The 27,439-nt window shown below is 46.1% G+C and overlaps 1 protein-coding gene across 1 annotated transcript in view; it reads left to right on the top strand.

Moving 5' to 3' along the window:
• Nucleotides 1-223: 223 nt before the first annotated feature.
• klhdc3l (kelch domain containing 3-like) overlaps nt 224-27,439 on the top strand; it is a 64,880-nt gene continuing 37,664 nt past the window's right edge. The window contains exons 1-2 of the mRNA XM_085986878.1: nt 224-542; nt 10,520-10,809. Of these exons, the coding sequence (XP_085843004.1) occupies nt 10,647-10,809 (163 nt within the window). The 5' untranslated portion in view covers nt 224-542; nt 10,520-10,646. The remainder of the gene's footprint in view (nt 543-10,519; nt 10,810-27,439) is intronic.

The raw sequence follows: 27,439 nt of genomic DNA, 5'->3' as shown, positions 1-27,439 counted from the left end.
ATCAAATTAAAATTGGCTGTCCGAATTTATTATGCACTCCAGTCCCCGCGGCGCCCACCGGTCGCGGAAGTACTCAACCGTGCCGGCGGACACCGCGTGCTCCTTCTCCAGGGCCACCCGGGCGCGAACATGGCCGCGGAAGAGAGGCAGGCAGTCAGGCTGAATGACCCCCTTGGCATCCCGTGTAAGGAAGGAACTCTTCCAGTTTGTGCAGAGTATATAACCAGAGGCATCCTGCACTTGTATCTACATTCTCATTTCTTTTTTAACTGTCATATCACTAGCTAGATAGAGGCATAAAATGATCTCTTGCGTTAGAGTTTGCCTGGGGTGGGTTCGGGCTGCAAACTCTGTCGAAGGAGACGCTCTTGGCCTGACACGGTTGCTGGTGAACCATCCAGGGCTGTAGGAGGCACCAGGAGAGAACCCGGGGGGGGAAGGCAGCTGAACGTCGTCAGCAGGGCGGTGCCTCCTGAGTTTGCAGAAGCTTGTTGGCGGGCGCTGGGTGCGAGTGGAGAGGACGGTCTGCTCCTGGATCCATGGTATGGGACTTGAGCGGTTTTCTCTTTGGGATGTTTAAGGTGACTCTGAAAGTAACCGGAGGGAACGTGGACCCGGAGTGGGAGACAAATGGATACTTTGTGAATTGTAGCAACTTGGTGCAACCAGCAGAGGTTAATTTCAGTGTGCAACTGCTGGAGGAGTCTGTGTTTAACTGTTATATCTTTAAACAGGAATGCATTCATCGTCCCGTTAATGTGCACTCTGCAGGCTTCCCCCGGCTGGGTGGAGGGACAAAGATAACGGTATAAAGTGTATACAACGTCCTAACTTTTATAACTAGGGCCAGTGTGTATTACAAAGTGTTTTACGAGCTGTTTAAAGGCAGGGTTTGGGCTGAACTCGCGTTTCTTTTTATTACTGCAAGTGTTGCGAATCCAGCCGCTGACAGTTGTGGCTCGCCGCTGTTGCAATCGCTGGCACTCGGTTACCAAAGCGCCTGGAACTGCACCGTCCACGGATCCACGTGTGCCCCTGTCTTACCTCGCACCGAACTGGGTTTTCTCTCTGCTCATGTAGTTTTCTCTCTGCTCCAATTCTTCATCTGATTTTTCCCCTTGGTGCAGTTTATTTAGTAGCACTCTCGCCTCTTGAGTCAGAAGGTTGGGGGTTCAAGTCCCACTCCAGGGACTTGAGCACAAAAATCTAGGCTGAGACTCCAGTGTAGTGCTGAGGGAGCGCTGCACTGTCGGAGGTGCCGGCTTTCGGATGAGACGTTAAACTGAGGCCCTACCTTCTCAGGTGGACGTAAAAGGTCCCATGGCACTATTTTGAAGAAGAGCACGGTAGTTATCTCCGGTGTCCTGGCCAATATTTATCCCTCAATCAACATCACTAAGAAACAGATAATATGGTCGCTTATCACATTACTGTTTGTGGGAGCTTGCTGGATATTCCCTCTAAGCTGCACGTGTGCGCAGGCCGCTCACAAGCTTTTCCATTTGAAATACCGCATGTGCGTAGAAATTTAAAGGGACCGCGTATTGAACTAAAAAGGTTGCGGACAACATAGCTTAGAGGGAACATTGGCAGCCGTGTCTCTCTCCTGTTTTTTCACGGTGGACCAGATCCACAACCAATTACAGAGACCTTGGGCACGGTGTGGGGAGGGGGCGCGGTAGGTGATGATGGGTAGCAGGAGGAATGTAATGAATACCAAAAATAATTTGGGATTTCTTCCTCCCTTGTCAGTAGGTGTGCCTGTGCAGTGGACTTGTCCCAGAGTACAGTTACACAGACAGCCGTGGCCCTACTGTGCTTTGCTGCTCTTCATATCAGAGCTTGGATGGTGAATGTTGACACACCGAGTGGGAGCCATCACAGCAAGTCCAACCTTGAGTTTGCTTGAGCCCTGTGCACATACAAATAAATCTACATTTACAACAGACTTTGGCATCAGCACTATGCGCCCATTCAGGTTTACTTTTTAGGACTAAAATGCTACGTATAGTAGAGTGTGAAAGAAACAAAGCCAGTACACAAGAACGTATGGGCTTTCAGGAACAGGCTGTTGTCCACATCAAGCCCATCCCTACATGATACATCTCACTATGACAACATTTCACCATGTCTGTATGACTCAGCAGACAGGTGTGTGAAAAATCACAATGTGTTTATATGCAAATCTGGGTTATGCAGTAAAATTCCACTGGTTTGTCAAAGTCTATCGCAATATGTGGGAACACAATTTGTTCCTGCTCACGAACTGTAATTATAGTACACCATGGATGAATGTACAACCAGTTCTGTTCCAAAGTCTCACACGTCACCGAGGTTGATTTAAGGACAGTTGTGTGTTTTCCTGTTTGCATCAGTTTATTAAAAGGATGGACACTAGAAATTTACAGCACAGAAGAGGCCATTCAGCCCATCTTGTCCGTGCCGGCCGACCAAAGAGCTATCCACCCTAATCCCACTTTCCAACACTTGGTCCGTAGCCCTGTAGGTTACGGCACTTCAAGTGAATATCCAAGCACTTTTTAAATGCGATGAGGGTTTCTGCCTCTACCACCCTTTCAGGCAGTGAGTTCCAGACCCCCACCACCCTCTGGGTGAAAACATTTCTCCTCAACTCCCCTTTAAACCTCTGACCAATTATTTTAAATCTATGCCCCCTGGTTATTGACCCTTCGCTAAGGGAAATATGTCCTTCCTATCCACTCTATCTAGGCCCCTCATAATTTTATACACTACAAGTAGGTCTCCCCTCAGCCTCCTCTGTTCCAAAGAAAACTATGATTTGTTCCATAAAGAATGCCTGATCTTGGCCCGGTCACTAGAGGAAGAGGGGATGGTGCACAGCAGAAGCCAATTGTTTCTCTGCAGGGAAGAGAAGTTGTTTGGTGAGCCATCGCAAGCCACACTTCCACAACCTTCCCACCCCCAGTCCATCCCATAATATCTGAGGCTTGGAAGAAGAGAGAATCCATGCTTTTGAGCCTACTACAGTATGATGGATAACCTGATATTGGATTGTTATGCTAAAATAGTAATGTCACTGTATTGGAATGCTCTCGGGCAGGGTAATTTACTGGACCAGCCAGGAATAATATACACTGCCTTGATCACCACAGCACATTTGTGATTTATCAATAGTAAAGAGAACTTTTTAATATCATTATTTATAAATTTCTGCCTCCAGACCCTTTTACATGTAATTTGAATTTTTCACCAATTTTCTGTGTGTTTTTATTTGCAACCATTTTGATTCTTACTCATTTTATTTTGTAAAAATATTTCACGTACTTTACCTGCCGATCACGATGTCTCTCTACAACAATTAAGTGGCTTGGTCGGGATGAAAGGTTCCTTTCTCATTTTACTGGCGCATTCCTCTGTGTTCGTGTCTTTCTATCGGTTAAGTGCATGTAATGAATACCAGAGAGTGGAAATCCTGCTACACTGCTGTATCCAGTGTGGGCAAGTTGTGCGGCCCACGCCTGCATATTTGTGCCAATCTGTAACCTGAGCCTGTTGCAGTGAATGATGGAATACAGTAACTGTCCTCATTTACTTCAGCTGATCTGAGCTATTAAAGCAAAAAAAAAAAGTTCTAATTGATAACCTGTTAAATGAACTAATTGCCACTCTTGCTTCTGAGTCCGAAGGTTATAGGGATTTAAGATGGAGTAGAACTACTCCCTTTGGCGAGTGGGTTAATAACCAGAGGTCGGTCATAGATTTAAAATCATTGGCAAAATATCTAAAGGGGAAAGGAGGAGAAATCTTTTCACTTAGAGTTGTCGGGATCTGGAATGCTCTACCTGAAAAGGTGGTGGAAGCTGATTCCATGAATAATGTTAAAAGGGAGTTGGACAGGTACCGGAGGAGGAACTTACAGGGTTACGGACAAAAAAATGGGGGTGTGGGACAAAGCACAACTGCTCTTTCAAAGAGCCAGCACAGGAGCGACTGGCCGAATGGCCTCCTTCTGTGCTGCAAGTTTCTGTGATTCTATGACTTGAGCTCCTAATCTAGGCTGATGCTCCATTTTGATACTGGGGGTATGCTGGATACAGGAAACTTTCTGGTATCCGGCACCAACGGGACCGAGCTGGTGCCGTTAGATCAAAACTGCCGTAGAAACCAGCGCTAATGTTAAAACATACGGAGCTCAGAGGTCCGTGTGAAGCAACAAACCCTGTTGCTTAGCAACAGCTTCAAAACAGTTGGCGCAGCTTGCAAGCGTCTAACTGAAGCTGTTGCTTAGCTACAGAGACGCTTGCAGAGCCAGGACTGGAGAAAAGAAGCAACGAAAAGAAAAAAAAATGATCTGAACTGACTCCTGAATTTTGCCGGTAGATAGAGCTTTCCGGACATTTAACCTCCGGATAAACGAAAGTTTCCTGTACATAGAGGTGCTGTCTTTCCACCGAGGGGTTAAATTCAGGCTTCCATTTGCCTTTTGAGGTGGACACAAACAATCTCTTGGAATTGTCTGAATAAGAATGGGGAGTTCTCCCAGTGACTAGACCAACATTCATCCCTTGACCACGGCGCGAAAACAAATTAACTGGTCTTCATCTCAGCGCTGTACGCAAAACTATGAATGCAATACCTCGTTTTATTCAACTCTTCCAAAATTTGCAACCTCTTATGACCACAGTTGCTACGTTTAAAGTTGTCACAGATGCCATTAGGAGTTATTTTTTTTAAAGTAAAAATGAATTTGTCGACATTTAAATTAAAAGTTTTGTTTTTTAACCTTTTGGACTTTAAAATATTTAAGAAACCTTTGAGGCTTAGGGAGCACGCACCATGTTAATGTAGGGCACCAGCACTGCAGCGTTTGCTGTTAGTTCCACCTGCGGTTGCAAGGCGTTTTGAATTTCCCTTTTTGTTCCATACACAATGCCACAGGCGGTCATTTACGCAAATAAATAATTGTTCCCATCTGCTCAATGTCTTTTAGTTGTTCCTGTGCATATTTGCCAGATCCATATGGGATTATATTCCGTAAACAAATAGGTAGCACGTGGCACATTAAGTCTATGGCTCACTTCCTCCTCTGAGGCCACCAATGCATCAACGCGGTGTTGGGTGGCCATCACCATGACGGGTGGATTGTATACAAACAGTATCAAATACTGCATTTCTTTATGCTGTTTTATGCTGGCGTTTCATGAACAATCTGGCTCTCTCTATCTATCTACCATTCCCTGTTCTGGCATCCAAATAATCTTGTACACCACAAGATGTTGCAGCAATTATAAAAAAAAAACACATGCAGCACCATGGGAAATGAACCGCTAATAATAAGAAACAAAGAACTTGCATTTATATAACGTCCTTTATGACCTCGGCACGTCCCAAACTGTGTTGCAGCCAATGAAGTAATTTTTGAAGTTCAGTCACTGTTGTAAACGTGACAATCATTCTACATTTGTGCCAGATCACAAATGCCCTTCTATAAATACAAAAGCAAATTACTGTGGATGCTGGAAATCTGAAATAAAAAGAGGAAATGCTGGAAACACTCTGGGTTTAGGCAGCATCTGTGGAGAGCGAGACGCAGTTAACGTTTCAGGTTGATGACCTTTCGTCAGAACTGGAAAAGGTTAGAGATGTAACAGGTTTTAAGTACAGAGGCGGGGGGGGAAGGGGAAGGGGAGGAACAAATAAAAGGGAAGGTCTGTGATAGGGTGGATGGCAGGAGACATTAAATGACGAAAGGGATGAAGATACAAGGCGAAAGGAGATGGTAATGGGACAAGTAAAGAAACAAAAGTTGGGTCTAGAGGAGGTGGAAATGGGAATATTGGAATCGTCAGCAACAGCTGCTGTCTGGGGGAAAAAATGGGGGCAGAGGTTATGATCTGAAATTGTTGAACTCATTGTTGAGTCCGTAAGGTGTAAAGTACCAAATTGAAAGATGAGGTGCTGTTCCTCGAGCTTACGTTGAGCTTCATTGGAACAGTGAAGGAGGCCGAGGTGGGAGTGGGGCAGAGAATGAAAATGACAAAGAAAGCATTGAACTAGCACTACTTGTTTTACCCCAGCAAAGGTCTAAACACATTTATGCTGACATAAATGTTTGAAAATCAAGCTGCTTTGGATTATAGTTGTATTGGGAGGATATTGGTCAACAGCTGTTGTTCAAAAGGGAAAGGAATGGCTAAGGGGAGTAAGCTTGTTTTTGTTCAAAGTAATCCCGTCAATTTGGTTACTGGAATTTGGACCTCAAGTATGCTGCTCTGATGACATCAGTTACATGGAGCGTCCTGTAATGGCTTCACTGCAAGTAATGGGAGAGGGGGAGGGAGAGGGGGAATGAGACACGATTCCAAATTGGCTTAAGTGTTGATCCAAAGGCACACAAGGCTGGGAATGAGATTTCCCATTCGTAGAGTGGTTTCAAGGTGATTAGAAACTTTGGAATGTTGCATGGTTCGTTTGAAGATGTGCCCACGCACTGGTTAGAGAGGAAATTCCAGGGCTTAGGGCCCAGGCAGCGGAAGGCATGTCTGCCAATTATGGAACAATGAAAATCAGAGATACGCAAGAGGCCAGAATTGGAGGAGTGCAGAGATCTCAGAGGGACGTAGGGCTGGAGGAGGTTACAGAGCTAGGGAGGGGCGAGGCCATGGAGGGATTTGAAAACCAGGATGAGAATTTTAAAATCGAGGCATTGCCGGACTGGGAGCCAATGGAGGTCAGTGAACAGGACTGAGTGCAAGTTAGGATACAGGTAGAGGAGTTTTTGACAAGCTCAAGTTTACGGAGGGTGAATGATTGAGAGTCTGGCCGGGAGAGCATTGGAATAGTCGACTCTAGAGACAACAAAGGCATGGATGAGCCTAAATGGTATTTTAAAGGGTTGCCCAAACAGCGAGACCTGGGGGTGTACGTACACAAGTCTTTGAAGGTGGCAGGGCAAGTTTTAAAAAAAAAAAAAAAAAAAGCATATGGGATCTTTGGCTTTATTAATAGAGAACAAAAGCAAGGAAGTCATGCTAAACCTTTATAGAACACTGGTTAGGCCTCAGCTGAAGTATTGTGTTCAATTCTGGGCACCGCACTTTAGGAAGGATGTCCAAGGCCGTGGAAAGGGTGCAGAAGAGATTTACGAGAATGGTACCGGGGATGAGGTCTTCAGTTATGTGGAGAGACTGGAGAAGCTGGGGTTTACAACAGTGACTACACTCCAAAAGTACTTTAGCAAAATACTGCAGATGTTGGAAATCCGAAATAACAACAGAAAATGCTGGGAAAACTCAGCAAGTCAGGCAACATCCGTGGAGAGAAATTTGAGTTGACGTTTCGGGTTTGACCCTTGAAGAAGGGTCAAACCCGAAACGTCAACTCAAATTTCTCTCCACGGATGTTGCCTGACTTGCTGAGTTTTCCCAGCATTTTCTGTTGTTACTCCAAAAGTACTTCATTGGCTGTAAAGCGCTTTGAGGCGTCCGGTGGTCGTGAAAGGCACTATACAAATGCAAGTCTTTTTCTTTTAGAGCAGAGAAGCTTAAGAGGAGATTTGATAGAAGTGTTCAAAATCATGATGGGTTTTGATAGAGTAAATAATGACAAACTGCCTCCAGTGGCATGAAGGGTCGGTAACCAGAGGACACAGATTTAAGGTGATTGGGAAAAGAACCAGAGGCGACAAGAGGAAACATGTTTTTACACAGCGAGTTGTTGTGATCTGGAATGCACGGCCTGAAAGAGTGGTGGAAGCAGATTCAATAGTAACATTCAAAAGAGAATTGGATAAATACTTGAAAGGATAACATTTACAGGGCTATGGGGGGGAAAAAGCAGGGGACTGGGATTAATTGGATAGCTCTACCAAAGAGCCGGCACTGGTGCGATGGGCCAAATGGCCTCCTCCTGTGTTGTATCATTCTATGAGGGTTTCAGCTGCAACTGAGACTGAGGCCGGAACACTGGTATTTGAAATTGGCCAGTTCTAGAACGTGGCGAGGATGCTGTGAAAAGTTGGGTCAGTGGCAGTTTGAAGGGACTGGCTGCGATCTGTTCACTTGGAGCTTCTCATTCCCCCCCCACCCCATGCACTTACCTGCGATGCCAGCCTCCGAACCCAACACAGACCTGAGCGAGCTGGCCAGAATGCTCGCTTGACTTCCCACTGCTACAGAGGTGAGAGGCCAAGGGCAGTACACCTGCTCGCGTCCAGTGATCTTCTCAGCAGCCTCTGCCAGCTGTGAAATCAGTCCAGAGCCTGCCTGTTTAAACATTGCTCCTATGCCGGTGTGGGGGATGGTGGACACTATATTTTAACAAGCAGACTCTGTGTAACGCTGCTGATCAGAATGCTGTTAATCTGCACGGATCAGTTATCTGAACAGAGAGATAGCTTTGATAACAATACTTCCTAGTGGCACGTAGTCCCTTGTCAGCTTAAAATAGTTTGCTTGTAGAATTTGTAAAATGTATACCAGCTTTGATTATTAACCTTAAGCTACAAAAAGGTCTTTGGAACTTACAAATTAATATTAGTCCACAGACCAGGCCCATTACTTTTCGCCAGACAGGTGGCAGTGGGAGTGCGATTCGTCCCGTGACTGATGGGACAACAAGGCATTTCTCGAAGTCTAAGAAATTATGTAAAATCTTAACAGTAGTGCCAAGAGTGATATTTGCCATTTCAATATTGGAGCACAGCACACGCCAATCAGTTGTTCCTTTCATCTCCAGTTCGCCTTCAATGAGATTTTTAACTGGCGACTCTCCCATCTGATTTCCATTTTTTTAAAATTTGTTCACGGGATGGGGGCGTCGCTGGCAAAGCCAGCATTTATTGCATGTCTCTGGTTGCCCTTGAGAAGGTGGTGGTGAGCCGCCGCCTTGAACCGCTGCAGTCCGCGTGGTGAAGGTGCTCCCACAGTGCTGTTAGGGAGGGAGTTCCAGGATTTTGACCCACTGACGATGAAGGAACGGCGATATATTTCCAAGTCAGGATGATGTGTGATTAAGAGGGGAACTTGGAAGTGGTGGTGTCCCCATGCGCCTGCTGCCCTTGTCCTTCTAGGTGGTAGAGGTCGCGGGTTTGGGAGGTGCTGTCGAAGAAGCCTTGGTGAGTTGCTGCAGTGCATCTTGTAGATGGTACACAGTGCAGCCACGGTGTGTCGGTGGTGGAGGGAGTGAATGTTTAAGGTGGTGGATTAGGTGACATTCAAGTGGGCTGTTTTGTCCTGGATGGTGCCGAGCTTCTTGAGTGTTGCTGGAGCTGCACTCATCCAGGCAAGTGGAGAGTATTCCATCACACTCCTGACTTGTGCCTTGTAGATGGTGGAAAGGCTTTGGGGAGTCGGGAGGTGAGACACTCGCCGCAGAATACCCAGCCTCTGACCTGCTCTTGTAGCCTTAGTATTTATGTGGCTGGTCCAGTTAAATTTCTGGCCAATGGTGACCCCCCCAGGATGTTGATGGTGGGGGATTCAGCGATGGTAATGCCATTGAATGTCAAGGGGCAGTGGTTAGACTCTCGCTTGTTGGAGATAGTCATTGCCTGGCACTTGTGTGGCACGAATGTTACTAGCCACTTATCAGCCCCAGCTCCCATTGCTCATTTTAACCTCCGATGCTGCTTTTAAGAAAAAAAATAGCAGCTTTTCCTTCTGAGTTGAAGCACAAATGGCTGTTCACCCTATTGTCCATTTTCTACCAGCATCATCAGTATCCCAGGCATCATGCTCTGAGAGTTAAATTGCTTACTGCGCATGGTGTGTCAGTCCTGACTGTTTCGGATTAGAAGTATTCTTCTCTGTTGGCCTTAAACATAGCAACAGGAGTAGGCCACTTAGCCTCTCGAGCCTATTCCGCCATTCAATGAGATCATGGCTGATCTGTGACCTAACTCCATATGCCTGCCTTTGGCCCATATCCCTTAATTGCTTTGGTTAACAAAAATCTTATCAATATTAGATTTAAAGTTAACAATTGACTTAGCATCAACTGCTGTTTGCAGGAGAGTTCCAAACTGCTACCACCCTTTGCGTGTAGAAGTGTTTCCAAACGTCACTCTTTAAAGTTGCCAGCTCCGCTGTGATTGATTCTGTGGAGATTACCAACAGGGACACGGGAGGTGAGCGCGTGCTACCTTTAGGACTCTCCTCTGTAGCCTGGGGGGGGGCGGTGGCAGACATTTTAGCCATTTTTCGGGGGTTTGCAGCAGCTCCGCCTACTAGAGTCACGGGAAGGTGTGAAAGGCCTAAAACTGGCAGATTATTTGCGGAGATTCGGCTGATCCATCTAGTAAGAGTAACGGAGGTGAGTGCTGCTGGAGAGCACTGAGGCAGGTGGGTGTGGAGAGGCAGAGCAATCTGTAGGATATAGCTTAAGTTTTCAAAATGGAACCAAAGGTATCCATCACCTCTCTTGAGTTTGCTCTTGAATATTTTAACACATTCACATTGAAGTTTGTAAATTATTTCAACTTGTGTTATACAACCCAGTACTAAAAAATTAATGATAAAATTTCTGCTTTTATTTCTAGATCATTCTGTGGCCTTCATCCAGAGGGTTTCAGCTGACATACGAGAGCTGCATTCTGTGCGAAAGCAACATGGCTGTTCATTATCTGCCATTTATTTGAGATATAATCTGGTTGTGACAGGAACGTTATGTATAAAGGATTTGGCCAACCTGTGTGGAGGCAGCTCTCCCAGTCCGAAGCAGCACCGGTGGAACGATATAAACATGGCTGTTGTATCTATGAGGGATACATGTATCTTTACGGTGGTCGAAGGCAAAATGGGCTGAAGGATTTTTGGAGGTACAACATTGGTAAGATGCTGGGTTTTCATTTGATTTGATTCTCTAATTGTCTCTTGTTTGTGATGTGCCATGATTATCGCTGACTGCATCCAAATGAGAGCTAGCTGTTAACTCACTGGTCTTACACCAGCAACTCGAGGTGAATCTGGGAGTCTAGCAAATGCTGAAGTGGGTGGGTAGAGTGGTGTGAGATGAATGGGTTGATCAACAGGAAACAAGTAGAGCCAGTGGTGTGAAATATTAAGCTGTGTGGGATGTGACCAGTGGCAATTGAGCTAAAGGAAGGAGAATTTTAGGACAAGTGAACAAGGAGTTGCTCTCGAACAATCTACAGATTGGTTCAGAAGGATGGACTGCTGGTGGGTTACTTCTGCACTCATGGCTGTAAATTGAAATAGTGTGGCAGAGCCACTGAGGGACTCTGAACAACTGTACATAATTCCCTTTAACGATGTGTTAGCTACAGACTAAATCTGTACCATTGTATATACTGTTTGCATGTACAGTGCGCGGCCCCTTTAAGAGCGCAGGCAAACGCGATGAAGTCATGCCGCTAATCACGTGATCACCCAAACGCAGGAAAAATGTCATGACGCCATCCACGGGACCGCCCAGGCAGTCCTCGTGGAGCCTCCGACCTGTTAAGACCTGTATTCATAGTTCTCTTGCATCAATCTGTTTAAACTCGTTAGTTTGACATTAAAAACCTTTTTGATTGATTGCCTGCGTCGAACTCAATCTCTAGATAGGAATTTGACCATTCCTACAATAGGATGTTGGGCGAATATAGTGGAGGGGGAAAAACGTAGGGAGAGAAATATATGTATGTTTTAAGAAAAAGATAGAAAGTTTGATGCCAATTTAAACATCTTAATTTTGGAAGTCCACTTGACACTCTCTTGCTAAAGAGGTATTTATTGAAAAATGAATGTTCATTTACAAGTCAATGAGGTAAATAGTTTGGTCATTCTAAGCAGGGCCCCTAATGGTCCACAACTGTGGAATTTCTCCCATGCCATTTTCCCTCCTTGTTTTCTTCCTCCAAACAATTTTCTCTACTAAAGAAAGAAAGACTTGCATTTATGTAGCACCTTTCATGACCCCAGGACGACCCAAAGCACTTTACAGTCAATGAAGTGCTTTTTGAAGTGTAGTCACTGTTGTAATGTAGGAAACGCGGCAGCCAGTTTGCACACAGCAAGCTCCCACAAACAGTAATGTGATAATGACCAGATAATCTGTTTTAGTTGATTGAGGGATAAATATTGGCCAGCACACCGGGGATAACTCCCCCTGCTCCCTCAGCACTGCGCCGGAATGTTGGCTTCGATTTTTGTGCTCAAGTCTCTGGAGTGGGACTTGAACCTACCAACTGAGTCAGAGGTGAGAGTGCTACCAACTGAGCCCACAGCCGACACGGTAACCATTGGAACCAATACCTGTGCTAACACCAATTTTTTAAATCATCATTAGTATGCAGCTGCTCAGTCCCCAATTATTTCATAGCTTGCACATCTCACCTGCATCTGCAGTGTACAAGGTGGGAAATGCATGGAGATTATGTTGCCACATTGATCCCTGATCTTTAATCAATCGGTTTTTGCAGAAGCACTGTGCCCATTGAGAGTCAGTGGGGAGAAAAGCTTGCCCAGTTACCGAGTCGCTTATGTTGAGTGTGGAAGGTGTGTGAAATACACTGGGATTAAACAGCTGCAAATCAATAAGGATTAGAAGATTGATAACTGGTACTGTTCAGATTCGGAACGCGAGGTATTGGTCTACTGGTTTCTGGTTACCTACTTAACAGTTAACTGTCGCTGGATGGTTGTCAGGTGAGACAGCTCGATGTTGAGAGGCTGCGATTACTCGGGACTAGGGCTGGGCTAGGCACGGCTAACGGCTATTAAACCGTTCAAAATGCACAATTTTTCTAAACAAAAAGTGCTGGTTCAGCGTAAATTTATGCATTATTTTAAAAATATTTAACGTATTGAGATTTGAGTTGTCCTCAAACCCCTGGACAAATTTGTCACATACTCTAGATAGATTGCATGCTAGGGTCTTCATGGAGATCACTAATGAAGTTGGACAGGCTCCGGTGAGTATCTTTAGTGAATCCTTAGAAAGGGAGACTGTGTCTGAGGATTAGAGAAAAGGAAACGTGACACCACCTACAGAAAGGGGTTAAGGAGATGACCCAGAGAATTGCATTGTAGGGAAAGTACTGGAGGGCTACCTGAAGGAATGAACAATGAATCACCTGGAGAAATATACTGTAGAACTCTAGGAGGGAGCCAGCGTGGCTCTGAGGGGAAGATCAAGCTTGAACTTCTTGGAGTTCTTTAAAAGAACTTAGTAATCTGAAATTTAGCAAAGTCCAAACCCTGAAATCCAAGTCCAAGAAATTTGATTGTGCCTTTCAAGGAGATAACAAACTTTGTAGAAAGCAGAAATTCAGAATGTTACTTCTTTAGATTTCATCAAAGTGTTTAACACAAGCACGTGCACTCAACATCGTCACTTCGATCTGTCAAGAATCCTCTTGACAGATCGGACGCCTGCCCTGGAGAAGGGCCTCTGCGGGGGGGAGAGTTCCGCTTTCTGCAGAACCTCCGCCCACTGAAATCATTTAAAAATCTTACGCCTGGTAAAAGCTTGTGTAAGGCCTGCTTTTACCAGCATAAGAGTTTAAAAAAAAAAAAAAAAAAAAAATTCCACTCATTTATAATTTAAAAATACTTTTTAAAAAAAAGGTAAGTTTATTTTTAGCCCTGTAAAAAAAACTTTCATTTTTTTTCCAAAAAATTAATTTTTTGTTTAAAATATTTAATTTAATGTAATTTTAACTAATTTTAAAAATGTGATTTAAAAAAAAAAAAAAAAATTATTTAATGTTTTGATGTGTTTTTGGAGTGATCTCCATTCATATATTTGACAAGTCTAAGCTGTCAAAAGTATGAAGGGAGATTCTCTTCTTCCATTGGTTCCCCTTGGCCCACGTGATCCCAGGGATGCTTGTGAACCGCATGTGCCCCTGGGATACGTGGGCCCTGCGCATTTTGTCATGGAGAGGCCCAGGAACGGAAGTGGCCGGACCTCTGGAGCCCTCAGATAAGGGCGTAGATTTTTTTTCCAGATCGTAGGCCTCCGCACGCAGGAAGCCTCTGACCCGTATTTTCTGATCAATGTCATGTCGGACATTGGTCCACAAGGTTGGAAGGCATGGCATAGATTGAGTGGTTCTGGAATGCGCTCTACTCGGAGCTCCGACACAGCAAGAGAGTCCCAGGTGGGCAGAGGAAACGCTTCAAGGACACCCTCAAAGCCTCCTTGAAAAAGTGCAACATCCCCACCGACACCTAGGAATCCCTGGCCCAAGACCGCACAAAGTGGAGGAGAAGCATCCGGGAAGAGTCTCTTCGCCGGGAGCAAGCAGAAGCCAAGTGCAAACAGCGGAAGCACGTCAACCCAAGCACCCCACCCACCCGCTCCTTCAACCACCGTCTGCCCCACCTGTGACAGACTGTAGGTCCCGCATTGGACTCATCAGTCGCCTGCGAGCTCATTTTTAGTGTGGAAGCAAGTCATCCTCGGTTCCGAGGGACTGCCTAAGAAGAAGAAGAATGGATCAAAAATGACCTGAAGCAGAGGAAGCAAAGGGTGGTTATATGTGGAGCTGGATAGATTTGGAGGAGGTAACCAGTGAGGTGACTTGTGGATCAGTCTTGCCTGTTGATGTTTACTTGGTGTGGAGATGCCGGTGTTGGACTGGGGTGGACAAATGTAAGAAGTCACACAACACCAGGTTGTAGTCCAACAGTTTTATTTGAAATCACAAGCTTTCGGAGCGCTGCTCCTTCGTCAGGTGAAGGAGCAGCGCTCCGGATGTTTACTTGGAAGAGGGAACAGAAACAAAATTCTCCAAGTTTCCACTTTATACCAAACTGGGAGGCACTGCAAACAACCAGGCACAAGCTGAACAAATACAGAAGGACCTGAATGGATAGAGGAGCTGAACTGACGAGTGGTAAACGCCGTTTAATGTGGAGAAGGCCAAGTCATGAAAATAGGAAAAGATAATTAAAAGTAAGCAATACAAGCTAAATTATATTATTCTACAGGACACGATTTGACATTTCTGGTGGCTAAATCACGAAAGTCAACTGACGTGGAAATGGTAAAGGGACTAAATAAGATCTTGGACTATAGCCAGAGCAATAGAACACAAATCTCAGGCAGTGAATCTTAGTTTGTACAGAGCACTCGTCCAGTACTCTATGTAGTACTGTGTACAGTTCTGTTTGCCATATTATGAGAGCCACATTCAGGCACTGGAAGTGGTGCAATGAAGGGCAACTTTTTTAAAATTAGTTCCTAGGATGTGTGCGTTGCTGGCAAGGCCGGCATTTATTGCCCATCCCTAATTGCCCTCGAAGGTGGTGGTGTGCCGCCGCCTTGAACCGCTGCAGTCCGTGTGGTGAAGGTACTCCCAAAGTGCTGTTCGGGAGGGAGTTCCAGGATTTTGACCCAGCGACGATGAAGGATCGACAATATATTTCCAAGTGAGGATGGTGTGTGACTTGGAGGGGAACTTGGAGGTGGCGGTGTTCCCATGCGCCTGCTGCCCTTGTTCTGCTAGGTGGTAGAGGTTGTGGGTTTGGGAGGTGCTGTCGAAGAAGCCTTGGCGAGTTGCTGCAGTGCATCTTGTAGATGGTACACACTGCAGCCACGGTGCGCCAGTGGTGGTGGGAGTGAATGTTTAAAGTGGTGGATGGGGTGAGTTTCTTGAGTGTTGCTGGAGCTGCACTCATCCAGGCAATTGGAGAGTATTCCATCACACTCCTGACTTGTGCCTTGTAGATGGTGGAAAGGATTTGGGGAGTCAGGAGGTGAGTCACTCGCTGCAGAATACCCAGCCTCTGACCTGTTCTTGTAGCCTTAGAATTTATGTAGCTGGTCCAGTTAAGTTTCTGGTCAATGGTGACCCCAGGATGTTCATGGTGGGGGATTCGGCGATGGTAATGCTGTTGAATGTCATGGGGCAGTGGTTAGACTCTCTCTTATTGGAGATAGCCATTGCCTCGCACTTCTGTGGTATGAATGTTACTTGCCACGTATCAGCCCAAGCCTGAATGTTGTCCAGGTCTCGCTGCATGCGGGCATGGACTGCTTCATTATCTGAGGAGTTGCGAATGGAACTGAACACTGTGCAATCATCAATGAACTTCCCCACTTCTGACCCTAAGATGGAAGGTAGGTCATTGATGAAGCATCTGAAGATGGTTAGGCCTAGGACACTGCCCTGAGGAACTCCTGCAGCGATGTCCTGGGGCTTTGATGTTTGGCCTTCAACCACCACAACCATCTTCCTTTGTGCTAGGTATGACTCCAGCCAGTGGAGAGTTTTCCCCCGATTCCCATTGACTTAAATTTTACTAGGGCTCCTTGATGCCACACTCTGTCAAATGCTGCCTTGATGTCAAGGGCAGTCACCCTCACCTCACCTCTGGAATTCAGCTCTTTTGTCCATGTTTGTACCAAGGCTGTAATGAGGTTGGAGCCGAGTGGTCCTGCCGGAACCCAAACTGAACATCAGTGAACAGCTTATTGGTGAGTAAGTACTGCTTGATAGCACTGTCGATGACGCCTTCCACCACCTTGCTGATGATTGAGAGTAGACTGATGGGGTGGTAATTGGCTGGATTCAATTTGTCCTGCTTTTTGTTGACAGGACATACGTGGGCAGTTTTCCACATTGTCAGGTAGATGCCAGTGTTGTAGCTGTGCTGGAACAGCTTGGCTAGAGGCGCAGCTAGTTCTGGAGCACAAGTCTTCAGCATGACAGCCGGGATGTTGTCGGGGTCCACAGCCTTTGCTTTATCCAGTGCACTCAGCCATTTCTTGATGATATGTGGACTGAATGGAGTTGACTGAAGACTGGATTTTGTGATGGTGGGGACCTCAGGAGGAGGCCAAGATGGATCATCCACTCGGCACTTCTGGCAAATGCTTCAGCCTTGTCTTTTGCACTCACATGCTGGGCTCCGCCATCATTGAGAATGGGGATGTTTCTAGAGCCTCCTCCTCCTGTTAGTTGTTTAATTGTCCATCACCCTTCACGACTGGATGTGGCAGGTCTGCAGAGCTTTGATCTGATCCGTTGTTTGTAGGATCGCTCGGCTCTGTCTATAGCATGCTGCTTCTGCTGTTTAGCATGCATGTAGTCCTGTGTTGCAGCTTCCCCAGGTTGGCACCTCATTTTTTAGGTATACCTGTTGCTGCTCCTGGCATGCTCTTCTACACTCCTTATTGAACCAGGGTTGGTCCCCTGGCTTGATGGTAATGGTACAGTGAGGGATATGCTGGGCCATGATGTGGTGGAATAAATTCAACTGCTGCTGATGGCCCACAGCACCTCATGGATGCCCAGTTTTGAGCTGCTAGATCTGTTCTGAATCTATCCCATTTAGCACGATGGTGGTGCCACACAACACGATGGAGGGTGTCCTCAGTGTGAAGACGTGACTTCGTCTCCACAAGGACTGTGCGGTGTTCACTGCTACCAATACTGTCATGGACAGATGCATCTGTGACAAGTAGATTGGTGAGGATGAGGTCAAGTAGGTTTTTTCCCCCCCTTCTGCTGCAGGTCCAGTCTGGCAGCTATGTCCTTCAGGACTCGGCCAGCTCGGTCAGTAGTGGTGCTACCGAGCCACACTTGGTGATGGACATTGAAGTCCCCCACCCAGAGTACATTCTGTGCCCTTGCTACTCTCAGTGCTTCTTCCAAGTGGTGTTCAACATGGAGGAGTACTGATTCATCAGCTGAGGGAGGGCGGTAAGTGGTAATCAGCAGACGGTTTCCTTGCCCATACTTGACCTGGAAGCCATGAGACTTCATGGGGTCTAGAGTCAATGTTGAGGACTCCTCCCAACTGTATACCCCTGTGCCGCCTCCTCTGGTGGGTCTGTCCTGCCAGACATAATCAGGGTTGATGATGGAGGAGTCTGGGACGTTGGCTGATTTTGTGAGTATGACTGTCGGGCTGTTGCTTGACGAGTCTGTCGGACAGCTCTCCCAATTTTGGCACAAGTCCCCAGATGTTAGTGGGGAGGACTTTGCAGCGTCAACTGGGCTGGGTGTGCCTTTGTCGTGTCCGAAGCCATTGTCGAGGTCGATGCCGGGTGGTCAGTCCGGTTTTATTCTTATCATTGTTTTCCGTAGCGGTTTGCTACAACTGAGTGGCTTGTTTGGCCATTTCAGAGGGCAGTTAAGAGTCAACCACATTGCTGTGGTCTGGAGTCACATATAGGCCAGACCAGGTAAAGGACATTAGATGTTTTTTTTTATAACAATCCGGTAGTTTCAGGGTCACCATTACTGGTACTAGCTTTGTATTCCAGATTTATTTAATGAACTGAATTTAAATTCCACAGCTGTTGTGGGATTTGAATCTCTGGATCATTAGTCCAGGCTTCTGGATTACTAGTCCAGTAACATAACCACTATGCTACCGTATCCTTAAATTAGGTACCTGAGTGTGAGGAGAAGTTGCAGAGGCCGGTAATGTTTACAGTGGAGAAATGAAAGCTCAGGTGATCTTATTGAGGTGTTGAAGATCCAGAAATGCATAGCTGAGATAAGTATCTTATAGATTTTGCATCGTCACTGACTCTCAAACAAGAGGGAAGGTGAAAAGGCAGTTTAGATTCAACTACCTTACGCAGAGGATTTGCATGTGTGGAACGGACTGCCGAGGAATGCAGTTGGGGCGGATTGTATTGGCAAATTCAAGAGATTGTTGGATAAATAGCTGTTTAAAAAAATAGTGTGATGATATTTCTTGGACACTGTGACTGGCATTGTAGTGGCCTTTTCTGGTCCCCTACATTCCTGTGTTCCTATATTCTCATGCTGCAGAATTTGATTGCTGTGGAAGCTGGTCTTGTTGTTCTAGAAGGTCTGATTATAGGATATGTGCCGTGTTTTAATTTTTGGTGAGCATTCCGATGATGAAGCTCATGCCCTAAGAACACAAGAAATAGGAGCAGGAGTAGGCCATACGGCTCCTCGAGCCTGCTCCACCATTCAATAAGATCATGGCTGATCATCCACCTCAACTCCCCTTTCCCGCCCGATCTCCATATCCCTTGATTCCCCTAGAGTCCAAAAATCTATTGATCTCAGCCTTGAATGTACTCAGACTCGGCATTCACAGCCCTCTGGGGCAGAGAATGCCAAAGATTCACAACCCTCTGAGTGAAGAAATTCCTCCTCATCTCAATCTTACCCCTTATCCTGAGACTATGCCCCCTAGTTCTAGACACTCCAGCCAGGGGAAGCAACCTCTCCGCATCTACCCTGTCAATCCCCTTCAGAATCTTGTATGTTTCAATGAGATCACCTCTCATTCTTCTAAACTCCAGAGAGTATAGGCCCATTCTACACAATCTCTCCTCATAGGACAGCCCGCTCATCCCAGGAATCAATCTGGTGAACCTTTGTTGCACCCCTGCCAAAGCAAGTATATCCTTCCTTATATAAGGAGACCAAAACTGTGCACAGTACTCCAGGTGTGGTCTCACCGAGGCCCTGTACAATTGTAGCAAGACTTCCTTACTCATACTCCAACCCCTTTGCAATAAAGGCCAACATGACATTTGCTTTCCTTATTGCTTGCTGTACCTGCATGTTAACTTTCTGGAAATACTCAGCAGGTCAGGCAGCATCAGTGGAGAGAAACAGAGTTAACGTTTCAGGTCGGTGACCCTTCGTCAGAACTGGAAAAAGCTAGAGATGGAACAGGTCTTTAAGCAGGTGTAGGGGCAGGGAAAGGGGGGAGGGGAGGAAAGAACAAAAGGGAAGGTCTGTGATAGGATGGAAGGTAGGAAAGATTAAGAGAATGGTGCAAGGCAAAAGGAGATGGTAGTGGGACTTGCAGCACTCCACTCTCTCGGATCCAACCCGAACATTGCCATTAAACCTGCTGACAAGGGTGGTGCTGTTGTTGTTTGGCAAACCGACCTCTACCCAGTGGAGGCTGAACGTCAACTCTCCGACACCTCCTCCTACCTCCGCCTGGACCATGACCCCACTACCGAACATCAAGCCACCGTTTCCAAGACCGTCACTGACCACCTCTCCTCTGGAGATCTTCCCTCCACGGCCGCCAACCTCATAGTTCCCCAACCCCGCACAGCCCGCTTCTACCTCCTCCCCAAGATCCACAAACAGGACTGCCCTGGTAGACCCATCGTTTCAGCCTGTTCTTGCCCCATGGAACTTATCTCTTCCTATCTCAACTCTATTTTTTCCTCCCTTTGTCCAGTCTCTTCCTACCTACATCCGCGACTCTTCCAACGCCCTCCGCCACTTTAACAGTTTCCAGTTTCCTGGCCCCAACCGTCTCCTTTTCACTATGGAAGTCCAATCCCTCTACACCTCTATCCCCCACCAGGATGACCTGAGGGTGCTCCCCTTCTTCAAATGAACAGAGGCCCAACCAGTCTCCGTCCAGCACCACCACCCTCCTCCGCCTGGCTGAACTTGTTCTCACATTGAACAACTTCTCCTTTGACTCCACTCGCTTCCTCCAAATTAAAGGTGTTGCCATGGGAACCCGCATGTGTCCCAGCTATGCCTGCCTTTTCGTGGGATATGTGGAACACTCTTTGTTCCAGTCCTACTCAGGTCCCCTCCCTCACCTCTTTTTACGGTACATTGATGACCGTATCAGTGCCGTTTCCTGCTCTCGCCCTGAACTAGACAATTTAATTCACTTTGCTTCCAATTTCCACCCTTCCCTCACCTTCACATGATCCATCTCCGACTCTTCCCTTCCCTTCCTCGACTTCTCTGGGGATAGGCTATTGACAAACATTCACTACAGGCCCACTGACTCCCACAGCTACCTGGACTACAGTTCCTCCCACCCCGCTTCCTGTAAAGATTCTATTCCATTCTCCCAGTTTCTCCGTCTCTGCCGCGTCTGCTCTGACGATGCAACCTTCCATACTAGTGCTTCCAACATGTCTTCCTTTTTCCTCAACCGAGGATTCCCCTCTATTGTGGTTGACGCGGCCCTTGACCGTGTCCGTTCTATTTCCTGCACTTCTGCCCGCCCTCCCTCCCTGGAGCCACGATAGGGGGTTCCCCTTGTCCTCCCCTTTCACCCCACCAGCCTCCACATTCAACGGATCATCCTCTGCTATTTCCGCCACCTCCAGCGTGATCGCACCACCAAACACTTCTTCCCCTTGCCTCCCCTTTCAGCATTCCGAAGGGACTGCTCCCTCCGCGACACCCTAGTCCACTCCTCTATCACCCCTTCCCCTTCACCCGGCACCTTCCCGTGCAAGCGCAGGAGATGCAACACCTGCCCTTTTACTTCCACCCTTCCCACTGTCCAGGGCCCCAAACACCCCTGCCAGGTGAAATAGCGATTTACTTGTACTTCTTGCAATTTAGTATACTGTATTCGCTGCTCATGATGCGGTCTCCTCTACATCGGGGAGACCAAACGCAGATTGGGTGACCGCTTTGCAGAACACCTCCGTTCAGTCCGTAAGGGTGACCCCGAGCTTCCGGTCACCTGTCACTTTAATTCTTCGCTCCACTCCCACTCGGACCTCACCATCCTCGGCCTCTTACACTGTTCTAGCGAAGCTCAATGTAAGCTCGAGGAACAGCACCTCATCGTTCAATGAGGCACTTTACAGCCTCTGGACTCGAGTGTTCAACAATTTCAGACCATAAGCTCTGCCCCTATTTTTTTTCCATTTATTTTTTTCTCTCTCTCCCACATGACAGCTGTCGATCATTCTGCCAGCGCAATTTACACTTCATCTAGAGCCATCCTTTGTTTCTTAACTTGTCCCATTACCATCTCCTTTTGCCTTACACCATCTCTTAATCTCTCCTGCCTTCCATCCTATCACAGACCTTCCCTTTTGTTCTTTCCTCCCCTCCCCCCTTTCCCTGCCCCTACACTTGCTTAAAAACCTGTTCCATCTCCAGCTTTTTCCAGTTCTGACGAAGGGTCGATGACCTGAAACATGAACTCTGTTTCTCTCTCCACAGATGCTGCCTGACCTGCTGAGTATTTTCCAGCATTTTCTGTTTTTATTTCAGATTTCCAGTATCCGCAGTATTTTGCTTTTGTGCTAGCTTTCTGTGTTTCTTGCACGAGGACACCCAAATCTCTGAACACCAACATTTAAAAGTTTCTCACCATTTAAAAAATATTCTGTTTTTCTATTCTTCCTACCAAAGTGAATAACCTCACATTTCCCTACATTATACTCCATCTGCCACCTTACTGCCCACTCACTCAGTCTATCTATATCCCCTTGCAGACTCTGTTCTCCTCACAGCTTACTGTCCCACCTAACTTTGTATCGTCAGCAAACTTGAATACATTTCACTCAGTCCCTTCATCTAGGTCATTAATATAGATTGTAAATAGCTGAGGCCCCAACACTGATCCTTGTGGCACCCCACTAGTTACAGCCTGCCAACCTGAAAAAGACCCATTTATCCCTACTTTCTGTTTTCTGTCTGTTAACCAATCCTCTATCCATGCTACAGGTAGACTATCCTTTATCCGAACTACCGAAAACCTCTAAAAACCGAAAGTTTTTTCGTTCAGCGTAAGTCGTGCGCACGACATGACCAGAGTGGTGCACGACTTATGCTGAGCAGGGCAGAGGGTCACTGAGTTCCCTCCTGGGTAGGAGATTGCAGGCCGAGTCGGGCAGTGTGAAGGAGGTACCGGGAGAGTGAACCCAACAATACAGCGGCCCGTCCGACAGTCTTTTCTCCCCCCCCCCGACCCGAACTGCGGCCTGTCCGATATTCTTTTCTCCCCCCCCCCCCGACCTGAACCGCGGCCCGTCCGATATTCTTTTCTTCCCCCCCCCCCCCCCCCCCACCTGACCCCCGACCTGATTTGCGGGCCAGCTTAGTAGGAGTCAGCCGATATCCGGCTTTCCAGAGAAGCAGGAAGGGGAATGAGACACGGAACAGTCGCAAGAGGTAGCCTGAACTTTTAAAATTTATATTAAATACAAATTTCCCAGTCTTATAATAATACCTTCTGAAATCCGAAAACCGAAACTCAGCTGGTCCCAAGGCTTTCGGATAAGGGACAGTGTACCTGTACTATATTACCCTCAACCCCATGAGCCCTAATCTTGTGTAATAACCTTTTATGTAGCACCTTATCAAATGCCTTTTGGAAATCCAAATATACTACATCCACTGGTTCCCCTTTATCTACCCTGCTAGTTACACCCTCAAAAATAATACATTTGTCAAACACGATTTCCCTTTCATAAATCAATGTTGACTCTGCCTAATCATGTTATGATTTTCTAAGTGCCCTGATACCACTTCCTTAACAATGGATTCCAGCATTTTCCCGATGACTGATCTCAGGCTAACTGGTCTATACTCTTGTTTTCTCTCTCCCTCATTTCTTGAATAGCGGTGTTATATTTGCTACCTTCCAATCCACTGGGACCGTTATAGAATCTAGGGAATTTTGGAAGATCAAAACCAATGCATCCACTATCTCTTCAGCCACCTCTTTTAGAACCCAAGGATGTAGGTCATCAGGTCCAGGGGATTTGTCGGCTTTTAGTCCCATTAGTTTCTCTAGTACTTTTTCTCTACTTATATTAATTACGTTAAGTTCCTCACCCTCATTAGACCCTTGGTTCCCCACCATTTTTGGTATGCTTCTTGTGTCTTCTACTGTGAAGACAGATACAAAATATTTGTTTACAGCATTTCTGCCATTTCCTTATTCCCCATAATAATTTCTTCTGTCTTGGCCTCTAAGGGACCAACGTTTACTTTTGTTACTCTCTTCCTTTTTACATGTAGAAGCTCTTATAATCTGTTTTTATATTTCTTGCTAGTTTTCTCTCATTCTATTTTTTCCCTTTTTATCAATTTTTTGGTCATCTTTTGCTGGTTTCTGAAACTCTCCCAATCCTCAGGCTTACTACTATTCTTGCAACATTATAAGCTGCTTCTATCAATCTAATGTTATCCTTAACTTCTTTAGTTAGCCACGGATGGATCACGTTTCCCATAGAGGTTTTGTTTCTCAGTGGAATGTATTTTTGTTGAGAATTTTGAAATATTTCTTTAAATGCTAGCCATTGCTTATCTACTGCCATACCTTTTAATCTATTTTTCCAATCTACTTTAGCCAACTCGCCCCTCATACCTGGGATGGCAGGAATGACGTATGAAGAGAGATTAGGCTTATATTTGCTAGAGTTTAGAAGAATGAGAGGGGATCTCATTGAAACTTATAAAATTCTAACCGGACTAGACAGACTAGATGCAGGAAGGCTGTTCCCGATGGTGGGGGAGTCCAGAACCAGGGGTCACAGTCTAAGGATAAGGGGTAAACCATTTAGGACTGAGATGAGGAGGAATTTCTTCTCCCAGAGAGTGGTGAACCTGTGGAATTCTCTACCATAGACAGTTGAGGCCAATTCATTAAATATTTTCATGATCAGCCATGATCTCATTGCATGGCGGAGCAGGCTCGAGGGGCCGAATGGCCTACCCCTGCTCCTAGTTTCTATGTACAGGAAACTTTTTTTTATCCGGCACGGACGGGACCGACGTGGTGCCAGTTCATCAAAAATTCCGGATAACCGAAAGCTATAGTGAAAGATACGGAGCTGAGAGCTCCGTATAAAGCAACAAACCCTGTCGCTTAGCAACAGGTTCAGAACAATGGCCACAAGTTCCAAGCGTCTCTAGCTTAGCAACAGCTGCAGCCACACCCTTGCACAGCAACAGATCGAGGAAGGCAAGTAATAAAACTTACCTGAACCTACTCCTGAATTTTGCCGGTTAACCGAGATTTCCGGTTATTTAGGTGCCGGTAAATCGAAAGTTTCCTGTAATTGGCTTTATTTAAGTTTAAGACTCTAGTTTTGGACTTAGGCAAATCACTCTCACACTTAATGTGAAATTCTATCATATTATGATTACTCTGCCCCAGAGGATCCTTCACTATGAAATTGCTAATTAACCCTGTCTCATTACACAATACAAGATCTAAAATAGCCTGTTTCCTGGTTGGTTCCATGACATATTGTTCCAGGAAAGTGTCCTGAATGCATTGCATGAACTCGTCCTCCAGACTACCTTTGCCAATTTGATTTTTCCAGTCTATGTGAAGATTAAAGTCCCTCATGATTATTGCATTACCTTTGTTACAAGCTCCTACTATTTCTTGATTTAATATTCTGTCCAACGGTATAGCTTCTGTTAGCTACTCCCACCAGTGTTTTTTGACCCTTGTTATTCCTTATCCCCACCCATACTGATTCTACTTCCTGATCTTCTGAGCTGAGATCCTTTCTCACTGCTGTCCTTATGCCATTCTTTATTATCAGGGTTATCACCTCCGCTCCTTTTCCATTCTGCCTGTCTTTTCGAAACGTCAAGTACCATGGAACATTCAGTTCCCAACCATGGTCACCTTGCAACCACATCTCTGTAATGGCTATGAGATCAAACCCATTTATCTCTTTGTGCCACTAGTTTGTCTATCTTGTTACGAATGCCCCATGCATTCGGATAAAGAACCTTTAATTTAAATTCTTTACAATTATTCCCTGCTTTGACCTTATTCTCTGCTGCACTGCTACCGTTAAACTCTTTGTCCCTTCCTGTCACACTCTGCTTATTTTTACCCAAATCGCTACACTGCTCTATTGCCTTGACCTTTCTCTTTACCTCACCCCCCTCCCCGGCCTTACCAGATACAGTGGTGGCTATCGTATTTACTCTGTTTCCCTTTCCCCTTTTGACCTATCTAGGTTGCACACCACCCACCGCCAAGTGGCTGGATGACCTGTTGCTCCCAGGCCTCTACCAATGCCACTGGGAGCCACCCATCAGGAGGTATGCAGCTCCCAGGCACTAACTGTCAGTTCGTTCCCAAAATGCTGAGATTGGAAATTCAGCAGCGTACAGCATCCTAATGCTCCTCCAGTGCAATGTGCGGCTTATCATCTGATTGCTTAATCCTGCAAAGTAAACTTGGTCCTAAAACTTTTTTGTATTTGTAACTCTTCCCATTAAGACTATATGAAACACAACAACCTGTGCAATCACGATCACCCAGCTCTTTGTACAGTCGGAGTGCTGTCGCTAAATGTATAATGCCCTTCAACTACACACAATGCTGCCGGTAATTGAACATCATAAGTTCTTCAGATAAGACATTAAAGCAAAGTCCCATTTGCCTGTTCAGGTGCACGTTTAAGATTACATGACACTATTTGAAGAACAGGGCGTTCTCACCGTGTCCCAGCCACCGAAAAGCAGATTATCTAGTCCTTTATGGCAGCACGGTGGCATAGTGGTTAGCACTGTTGCCTCACAGCGCCAGGGACCCGGGTTCGAATCCGGCCTCGGGCGACTGTCTGTGTGGAGTTTGCACATTCTCCCCGTGTTTGCGTGGGTTTTCTCCGGGTGCTCCGGTTTCCTCCCACAGTCCAAAGATGTGCGGGTTAGGTTGATTGGCTATGATAAATTGACCCTTAGTGTTAGGGGGATTAAATTCGTGGGGTTACAGGGATAGGGTGGGATATGTGTTGGTGTAGGGGTTACGGTGATCGGGTGGGATATGTGTCGGTGCAGGCTCGATGGGCCGAAATGGCCTCTATCTGCATTGTGGGGTTTCTGTGATTTCTGTGATTTATTTCATTGCCTTCTGTGAAACATTGGCCCAGAAATTCAGGTCGGGGGCTTCCCGCGGGTGCAAGCCTCCGACCTGCACTTACCAAGCGCGCCGGCCGTTGAGCTGCGGGCCCACGTGGGATTCCGATCCTGGGCCTCCTCCAACTGCCGGCGCGCAGTGCTCGCGTATCCCAGGGGCGCAGTTAGTTCAAAGCGTCCCCTGGGATCACGTGGGCCATGGAGAGCCAATGGTAGCAGGGAATGCTCCATTCATAAATTTGACGGGAAGTGCTGTCAAACCTATAAATACTATAAGCCCCAAAACATAACTAAAACTTCAAATAATTTTTTTTTAAATCATATTTTTAAAAATAACTAAATTACATGAAATAACTATTTTAAACAATAATTTAAATTTTTTGAAAAAATTAATTACATTTTCTAACAGGGCTAAAAATAAACTTGCCTTCCTTTAAAGGATTTAAAAATAATAAACCTGTGGAAAAAATGTTTTAATTTTAATTAATTCACCACTTACCTTGTTAAAAGCGGGCCTTGCACCTGCTTTTTAAAAGTGTAACTTCTGGAGACTTGCCCTCCTGGAGAAACCTGCAAAAAAAAAAAAAAAAAACGTAAGTTCGATGCGCACGCGCTCCACTTGTCAACCCCTTCTTTCAAGGGAACGGAAGTCACAGAATCACAGAAACCCCACAGTGCAGACAGAGGCCATTTTGGCCCATCGAGCCTGCACCGACACATATCCCACCCGATCCTCGTAACCCCTACACCAACACATATCTCACCCTATCCCTGTAACCCCACGTATTTAATCTCCCTAACACTAAGGGTCAATTTATCACAGCCAATCAACCTAACCCGCACATCTTTGGACTGTGGGAGGAAACTGGAGCACCCGGAGGAAAC

This window comes from Somniosus microcephalus, chromosome 4 (assembly GCF_052327205.1).
Source record: "Somniosus microcephalus isolate GS21.2 chromosome 4, FLI_Smic_1.0, whole genome shotgun sequence".
Lineage (NCBI taxonomy): Eukaryota > Metazoa > Chordata > Chondrichthyes > Squaliformes > Somniosidae > Somniosus > Somniosus microcephalus.
Note: the sequence above shows the minus strand (reverse complement) of the source record. Positions and strands in the feature narration are given on the sequence as shown.